The sequence below is a fragment of the Chaetura pelagica genome, unplaced genomic scaffold (genome assembly GCF_000747805.2).
Source record: "Chaetura pelagica isolate M959 unplaced genomic scaffold, ChaPel_1.0 scaffold120, whole genome shotgun sequence".
Classification (NCBI taxonomy): domain Eukaryota; kingdom Metazoa; phylum Chordata; class Aves; order Apodiformes; family Apodidae; genus Chaetura; species Chaetura pelagica.
Genome location: NW_009951952.1, coordinates 1330548 through 1339964, shown reverse-complemented (window position 1 = coordinate 1339964; position 9417 = coordinate 1330548). Strand labels below are relative to the sequence as shown.

At 46.5% G+C, this 9417-nt stretch overlaps 1 protein-coding gene across 1 annotated transcript in view; it reads right to left on the bottom strand.

Annotated features, from left to right (window-relative positions):
- The window catches only part of KIAA1211L (KIAA1211-like ortholog), a 26437-nt gene extending 22728 nt beyond the window's left edge, over nucleotides 1-3709 (bottom strand). Inside the window, exons 1-2 of the mRNA XM_009998658.1 lie at nucleotides 3643-3709; nucleotides 1626-1788 (exon numbers count right to left, since the gene is read on the bottom strand). Coding sequence (XP_009996960.1) covers nucleotides 1626-1788; nucleotides 3643-3709 — 230 coding nt within the window. The remainder of the gene's footprint in view (nucleotides 1-1625; nucleotides 1789-3642) is intronic.
- Between the last annotated feature and the right edge of the window lie 5708 nt (nucleotides 3710-9417).

Sequence of the window (9417 nt, the reverse complement as noted above, 5' to 3'; positions counted from 1 at the left end):
TCCTGCTGCAGAAGGAAGGAAAACCTGCTGCTTCTGCTTCATGCAGGAGAGGCTTGAGAAGAACAATTTATCAAAGTGAAAATGGGATCTCTGCAGTGCACCCAAGGTCAGACAGATCTACAGCCATTTGCAAAGTAGGTGCCAGTCAGGGCTGCAGTGGGTGCCCAAGGACTGCAGCAGCAGCCAGCCCAGCAGCCCTGTGCCACCTGCACATTGATGCCAACAAGCTCCCTTTGCTTTCTCTTCAGAGCAAACCCCCACGTCCCGGCAGCCTCGTGGAGGTACCGGAGATGTCTCCTCAGATGGTGAGTGTTCAGTTTTCCTTCCTTTCAAGGAATTTCCTGGGGTTTGCCCTAAACGATTCCTAAGAAACCATCATGTGACAACCCCGCAAACGACAGCACAGGAACGTGGGCAAAACACCCAAAGCTTGGCCACTGCTGAGTGGGGATGAAGGGAAGGAAAATCTGATCATCCAGGTCTTAAAAAGATGTTGTTGAACAACAACACTATGGCCTTAGTGCAGACCTGGTGCGGCCAGCCCAGAGTTCCTGGGGCTTCAACTGCTGTTGCCCAGGCCACGGGAGACTAAATAAATAAATAAACAGATAAAAAAAAAATTGTTAATCGCTGATTTTGGTGGTTTGGCGCTGCCTGGTGGCCGCGTTGTACAGTGTCAGCTGAAATGGGCTCCTCTCTCTGTTCCCCTCTCCTGCCCCTGGGCACAGCAGCTATTCCTGCCTGAGCACCAGGAGGTCTGTTCTGGGGGACACAAACTACCTAAGGACTTGGTTTTAGGCAGCCACGGGTCTCTTAGATCCATCTCTCCCTTCAGGAGTTAACTTGAAGTTTTAGACCGGGTTTCTCGTGGTTACCTAGTGGAGAACATTTTTGGCAGCTCCTGGACGGGGACAGGACTTTCAGAGGCAGAGAGATGCACAGGCTGGGATTCATCTGGTCTAACTCCAGACGTTAAACCACAGGTGTTGACATCAGAGCTGGTCCCCCTGGCTCTCTAGATATAGAGTTCATCTGAATAGATGTCTCTGCAAGAATCTTTTGTGTGAACATGAGCTTTCTTAGCAATGTTGACGTCTCTCTGCTGATTATAAAAGGGAGCTGGTGACTAACTTGGATGCAGGACTTTTGTCCCTTGGTGAAAAGAATTCCATGTATACAGAGGAAATAAAGGTGATTTCAGTTGCAGCCACACCCTTACCCTTTCCTTCCTTTCAAAACCTGGCAGAAATGGTTAGACATTTACATTTCTTTGACAAACCTTTGGAGAGACACACCTTAGAGGCACAGGACTATTCTGGTAAGATATCAGCTGAGTACCTAATTCATTTTTGGAGATGGGAATTCCATTCTTTTGAAACAATAACCCAAGGCTTATTTATGATTAAATGAAAGCATTTTTAGTTATTGTTTCTTGCTGCACCCCATCCAATTTCCTTGCAATTTGCCTTGTGTAGCCATTTTAACCTGCACTTTCCTGAAAAAGCCAACTGGTTGAGAACACAATCTTCTGAAAAAGAGGAGGGTGCAATTTTGGGGATATCTTTAGTTCATAAACACAGTAACAGTTATGGATTTGTTTACCAACCACAATCCCAAGGCCTTACTTGAGTTCATCTTCAGAATCATCATGAAGGTGCATGTGATGTGAGTCTGTGACATTGCTCATTGACTGGACCAGCTTCAGGCTGCTGCTCCCAGAAGATGTGTCTTTCCTTTTCTTTTTAACAAAAAACTTCTTGAAAGATTTGAACTTGGATTTTTTCTTTCCTAAGGAAAGAAACATAGAGAAGATGCAACCAGCAGTGTTTTTGAAACAATAATAATTCCTTATAATTTCTAAACAAGTGGGGTTTTTTGCCTGGAAGAGGCAACACGGTGTGTTCTCACACTGTCTTTCAAGACTATACTGACAGCATGAAATTACTATCATCTTGGAGAATGGGTTGCACTGTTTAGGACACATAAGAAATAACCTACAGTGGAGGATCTTTCCCAATAGAGTTTCTACTTGCCTCTTGAGATAAATTAGGCTGTGAAGAAAAATGTTGTTATTAATAGTGTAGGATATAGAGAAGAAATTGCAACTTTGAAACCCTTCACAGAATCACAGAATCACTTAGGTTGGAAAAGACCATCAAGATCACCAAGTCCAACCATTAACCCTACTCTACCAAGTCCAGCACTAAGTCACATTCCCAAGTGCCACATCTAGATGAATTTCAAGCACATCCAGAGATGGTGAGTCAAACACCTTCCTGGGCAGCCTGTTCCAATGTCTGACAACCCTCTCTGTGAAAAAGTTCTTCTTAATGTCTAGTCTAAACCTACCCTGCTGCAGCTTGGGGCCATTTCCTCTTGTTCTATCACCAGTTACTCGTGAGAAGAGACCAGCACCTGCCTCTTTACAACCTCCTTTCAGGTAACTGTAGAGGACAATGAGGTCTCCCCTCAGCCTTCTTTTCTTCAGACTAAACAGCCCCAGGTCCCTCGGCCACTCCTCATAAGACTTGTTCTCAAGGCCCTTCACCAGCTTCTTTGGACACACTCCAGCACCTCAATGTCTTTCATGAATTGAGGTGCCCAAAACTGGACACAGTATTCAAGGTGAGGCCTCACCAGTGCTGAGTACAGAGGGAAGATCACCTCCTTGGTCCTGCTGGCCACACTATTTCTAATACAAGCCAGGATCGTGTTGGTCTTCTTGGCCACCTGGGCACCCTGCTGGCTCATGTTCAGCTGCCTATCAACCAACACCCCTAGATCCCTCTCTGCTGGGCAGCTCTCCAGCCACTCTTGTCCAAGCCTGTAGCATTGCCTGGGGTTATTGTGGCCAAGAGCAGGACCCAGCACTTGGCCTTGTTGAACCTCATACAATTGATCTCTGCCCATCGATCTAGTTTGTCCCTCTGCAGAGCCTCCCTGCCTACCCTCAGGCAGATCAACACTCTCTCCCAACTTGGTGTTGTCTGCAAACTTACTGAGGGTGCCTCAACTGCCTTACCTTTGGTCAGCAAGCTAAACAGTGATGTTAAGGAAATGCTGCTACCAAAACCAATTTGCACTTAGAAAACGCTTACGTAGGTGTCATGTGCAGTGTTGGGAGCCTAATGCTTCTATAATGTCAGTTGCATAATACATCCCAGAATATTCTGAATGCTAATTATGAGACTCAATGGATCACAAAGTATTCGACTTTGCAAAAATCAAGCAATCATCTTGAAAAGCAACGCTAGGCTGCTCAGTAAGGAGAGGCCTGAATGAGCAGCAGTTGCAAGCTCTGGGGAGGCAACTACTTGAAATCAGAGTTTTGGACAAGACATCCCAACAACTTGTGCCTGTCCCACGTAAACTGGCACGACAGCACTGCCAGGCTGTGCTGTCAGGGTTTCACTTGTTGCTGCATCTTGTTGTGTACAAAGGTAACTATGTCACAAGGTGCTGGAAGAATCGTCTCTCAAGCCTCTGAAAATGTCCAAAGTGCAGCAGCTCTTGGAGAGAGGAGGAGGGAAAGGGGGAAGGCATTCCCTAAACAAACAGGTTCACTGCTGTAACAGAGCTTAGGGCACTGAAGCTCGAGAAGTCACAGCACTTTTCATTCACTGGGGAAAGCAGCAATTCTACCTGAATTGTCTTCTCCATCTCCTTCAGCCTCTCGCACCTTCACGTCCATGATCCTTGAGGAGCTCATGTGACAGTCACTAAAGGAGGTAGAAAAGTGTCAGTCGTATCAACTAGATAACAGTACTTCACTACATATATATATATGTATCCATACATACTGGCAAGTTACTGAAATATAAAACCAATATGGTTTTGCATGCAAACACACTAAGGACATATATCTAAATATTTGCATTGTATCTATATATAAATATGCATAAAAAATAAAAATACCCCCGAGAATGAAGCTTTTTACTCTAAGATAAAGGAAATGCCACAGAATATTTCCACTCCCATCAGATGATAGCACATTATGGCTCAGTTAACCAACTCGCCTCTCCTGCCTGAAAACTGAATTTCATGAGATTCTCAAATGCTTCCAAAACCATGACTCAGAGGAGGTGGCTGCTTTAACTCTCCTGCTCTGCACCTGGTCCTGAATGGACCAGACAAAATGTCCATTACAGCATTTAGGCAACAGGTATGTCATGTCAGTAAATAACTGCATTTCTTTTTCCTTTATTTACATCAACTTGATGTATTCTACGGGTTCTAGTTTTTCTTCTTTTTTAAGCAACTTGAGAAAAGGTATCAATTCCTTTGATTGCTTTGTTTATACAGACCAGAAAAACACAACTAAAAATTAAAACAGAATACATTTTATTCTTTAATAATTCTTGAATAATTCTTTTGGAAACTAATGACTGCTTTGCTTAGTAAGGTTCCTGAACTAAAAAATATTCCCAAAACTGTGCATGTCCCAACACTGAGGATAATGTGTCTGTAATTAAAAATGCATTTTCAGAGCAGTAATCTGTTTGTGCTCTCTTTTCTTCACCTGGAAAACCCTAATTTCATGATCAAGGCAGAATAAAATCACAGATGGGGAGTTAAATCTTGTAGAAGAACTCCTTGGGCTGTAATGGTGATAGACACTTATGCCACAACCTGCATGGGAAGGTGAGTAGAATGTGGCTGTTTTGATCCCCTGAAGGGCCAGCAGACTTAAGGAATGAGGCTCATCAATTCAACGAGGTAGTGAAATGGAAAAGAAACATTTATTCATAGAAACATAACATAGAATCACAGAACAGTTTGGGTTGGAAAGGGTCTTTAAAGGAAGGGGTCTTTCAAGATCACCTAGATCCAACCCCCCTGCATGGGCAGGGACACCTCCCACTAGACCAGGTTGCTCAAAGCCCCATCCAACCTGGCCTTGAACACTTCCAGGGATGGGGCTTCCACAGCTTCCAAGGGAAACCTGTTCCAGTGTCTCACCACCCTAAAGAATTTCCTCCTAATGTCTCATCTAAATCTCTCCTTTTCAAGTTTTAAACCATTACCTTTGTCCTGTTGCTACCAGCCCTTGAAAAAAGTCCCTCCCCAGCTTTCCTGAAGGCCCCTTCAGCTGCTGGAAGGCTGCTGTGAGGTCACTCCAAAGCCTTCTCCAGCCCCAACTCTCTCAGCCCATCTTCACAGGAGCCGTGTTCCAGCCCTCGGATCATCTTTGTGCCCCTCCTCTTGATTTGCTCCAGGATTTCCATGTCCTTCTTATGTTGTAGGCTCCAGAGCTGGACACAGCACTCCAGGTGGGGTCTCACAAGAGTTGAGCAGAAGGGGAGAATCACCTCTCTTGACCTGCTGGCCACGTTTCTTTGGATGCAGCCCAGGACACATTTGGCTTTCTGGGCTGCAGGCACACATTGCCTGCTTATGTTGAGCTTCTCATCCACCATCACCCCCAAGTCCTTCACTTCAGGGCTGTTTTCAATCCATTCTCCACCCACCTGTACTTATGCTTGGGATTGCCCCGACCCAGGTGCAGAACCTTGCCCTTGGCCTTGTTGAACTTCATGCAGTTTGCAAGAGGCCACTTCTCAAGACTGTCAAGGTCCCCTTCCCTTCCCTCCAGCATGTTGATCTCACCACACACTTTGGTGTCCCTGGCAAACCTGCTGAGGGTGCCCTTGATGCCACTGTCCATGTCACCGACAAATGTTAAACAGCACCGCTCTGAGCACCAACCCTTGGAGAACACGACTTGTCACAGGTCTCCATTTGGACATTGAGCTTTTGATCAATACTCCTTGAGTGTGACCAGCCAGCCCATTCCTTACCCAATGATTGGTCCATCCATCAAATCTGTGTTGTTCCAATTTGGATACCAGGATGTCCTGAGGGACAGTGCTGAAAGCTTTGCACAGGTCCAGGGAGATGGTGTCGGTTGCTCTTCCTTTGCCCACTGATGCTGTGACCCCACTGTAGAAGGCCACCAAATCAGGCAGGCAGGATTTTCCCTTGTGAAGCCATGTTGGCTGTCACCAATCACCCCTTTGTTTTCCAGGTGCCTTAGTAGTGCCTTCAGGAGGAGCCAGGCAGTGACCAGTGGTGACGTGACAGCATCAGCAAAGGCACCTCTGCTGCCCAGCACCGCAGGGCTCCACCAGGGCAGACCCACACACTGGCTGCAAAACCCCCCCTGCCACCACCCACTGGGAAACCAGAAACAGAGTTAAACACAGAGATGAGGGAGAGCAATTTTGGTCAAGGGCATCTGCCTTAAGTAGGCAGAGTTAGCAAGCAATCAGCCCCAGAAAAGACTCATGTATGGGTGATACATATGTTTTTAAAGCAAACACCTGATGGGAGGTAACAGATAAATACATATTGTGGGCTGTGGCACATATAGTTAATTATGAAACAGGCTCAGGGTGTCTCAGACTCATGCTGTCATGTTGCAACAGCCATGGCAGGAGTGCAAGTCAATACCTCTGAAGCCTCAGCTGTTCTGGACCTGCTCTGTAACACCTGTAAGGTGTGTGCAGCCAGAGGGGAGATCCTGCAGGCTCTGCATCACTGATGGATGTCACCATTCAGATGCCCAGCTGTGGCTCACTAGCATCCACCTGCACTCAGGTGAAGGGGTATTTTTTTTAATCTGCATCTTGATAGGCCATACTTTGCCAGTTCTGGGTAGCAAAGCCACCAGGGAATAAATACCCACATCATGGAAATGTAAGTACAAAACATGCAGGCAAGTATAGACACATTCCCTCTGGCAAAATCCAAGCAGATATTTCTGGCAGTCCAGAAATGTGGTGTTGTCCCTTCTCAAACCTTAACAGCCAATTTTCTAGAGAACAAACATACTTTTAGAAAGGGTTAGCTCCAGCATAACGACAGAGAAGATTTGTGACTGGCATGTGCTATCTGAGGTCTTGAACAGTATTTCCACTGGGTGTGCCAAACATCTGAGGACAGTAAGATGTGACCAGGGGTGCAGCAAACATCTCACTTAGGAGAAGCAGAAGGACACTGAACACTGATGAGCTCCCTCCTTGGCAGCTGTGTGTCTTGAATCAAGGTCCTCACTCCCCTTCTGACCTCATGTGGCCGTTCTTCAAGTCTGCCACATTTTTTTTGCTGTTTTCTAAGGTTATTTTAGGAATTGCTGTATCTATCTCTGCTTAACTTCTGGGGAAGGCAGCCTGCCACCACTGTGCTTGTGGGGATGTCTCTTGCAAGGATGCAGCACGGGGTGCAGGGCTGGAGCACCAGCTTGTGAGAAAGAGCCAGGTCCTTGGCCAGAGTCCTGGAGTCCTCCCTGGATGCCCCCTCACTGTCACCTGGGGGAAGAGCTGGTGGGAAGAGCTGCTGAAGAGATCCAGCTATGCAGGGAGGAAGGTCGTCTGGGTAAGATGACTTTGGAGGGCAGCAGAAATCATCCTGGGGTGTGGATCAGAGGCACCTTGGGTGGAGGAGACACCAGACACAAGCACCAGTGTCTTCTCCGTCCCGTGCAGGAGCCTGGAGACTCCAGGGGCCCCAGCAGGGAGGCAGCTCTGTTAAACTATAGCAGTAAATCCTAGAAGTTTGGGTCAGATGGACGACCCTGGTTTTGCAGTGGAGGGACAACTGCAAGGCTTTCACTGCTGCATCTCCATTGGTCGTGCAACTACAAGGGTCAGAAACCCGTCCGGACCTTTCATTGCCCAAAGCTCACAAGTGGACATTTCTCCTGTTTCCAGTTCAAAAGGCAGGTTTCCAACTCGAACCTGATGTCAGACGTCAGGGCCTGCTCGTGTGCAAGGCCGAGGAGGCTGCGTTGTGCAAACACAGGCTGTGACAAGGACAGCCAGGGCGTGGGAGGAGTTTTATGGCCGCTGTTACCAAGGGGATGTTTGTTGGTGCCAAGAGACAAAGGAGAACCCACTTCCTGAACCTCAGGACAGCTCAGGGCAGGTGAGCAGGTGGTGGAGGGAGCTGGCAGGAGCTGCAGAACGCCTGGCAGGGGGTGCCAGGGTGGCTTTCAGAAGCACACCCAGACATCAACAGGTCAGTTTTCAGGAAACCTGGCTCTTAAGCAAACACCGAAGCTGAGGCTTAGCCACTTGTCTGGGTGTTGTGCTGAGTGACAGTTGCCACTGGAGCAATGACCCAACACAGTGGGAAGAGATCCTGGCCCCCCCTGAGCATCTGTCAGCAGATCCCTCTGTGCTGCTCTGCAAGCAGGGCTGCCTGGCTGAGTGTTTCCCCAAACCTCCCTGGAGGCAATCACATTCATTTCTGCTTCAAAATTCACAAGGGCATTTTTATTGACCTGAGGGAAAGTTGTTTTTTCCCTTTTATATGCTTCCTTTGCTGGTGGTGGTTAGAGAAATGCTGATTTCCACCAGCTCACCATCCACCACGAGATAACTCTATTTTCTTTCCCAAATATATGAACTCAGAGAACTGCTCTATCTCCCTTTTTTCCCTTCAACAATGTCTTTAGGCAGGTTTTCAATCTTTCAAGGTTTTCCTCAATGTCTGTAACAAGCCCTCCAGTATGAACACATTACTTGTAGGAAAGAATCAATTAAAACATACTTAAAAGTAAAAAAAAAAAAAAGAGGCCAAAGTTCACCCTTGGTATGACTAGAATTGCTTGTCATTTCCTTGACGTAAATAGAGACTTGATTGTTTGCTCTGGTACTAAATTTTATCATCTTCAAAGCTTTGCTTCATATCTATGACGGCCTGCAAGTTCAATAACTGTGCAAGGAAATGCTGACAAACTTCAGCAGCTTTGAACTGGCACCCACTGGTACAGGGGGTAGGTACTCAGTGTGCACTTGTACTCGGAACTGGAGGCTCAGCTGTGGAGCAGGGCCCAGGAGCTTTCTCATTTCCAGTTTCCCCAAGGATCTGCTCAAGTCCATCACAAAGTTAAATCACTCTGTGATCTGAAGACTCAGCAGGATTTGCATCCTGGAAGAGCAGTCGGCATCATTTCTCTTCTGGTAGCAAGGGCAGGATGAACCCCACTGCTGGCAGTCATACTCTTCTCCTCTGCTTTTGTCTTTTTTTCCCTTTGCACTTGATGTGTGGTTCTTTTCACAGCAGAACACTAGAGATACTTGCCTTTTCAATTTATTCTGGGATTTTATAAGCCCAAAATGTCTGATGATGAATTGCTAAATATTAATGGAGCTCATAACGATATGTTTCTATATTGGACTTTTCCCATGTTCCTTCTTCCTTCCCATGCCCTTTCCACATGAGCTAAGATACAAGTAATACAGCTGAAATGACATGAGTGCAGTGAATAGAGAGGGAATATGTCAGTACCTTCAAAAGGGTGTGCCAGCTGAATGAAATGAAAGCAATTTACACCTTTGATTCCTGTGTTGCAGAACTTTCTAGCAGGCAAAGAAACATCAAGCATTATGGTGATTTTAAAATGTCTGCATTTAG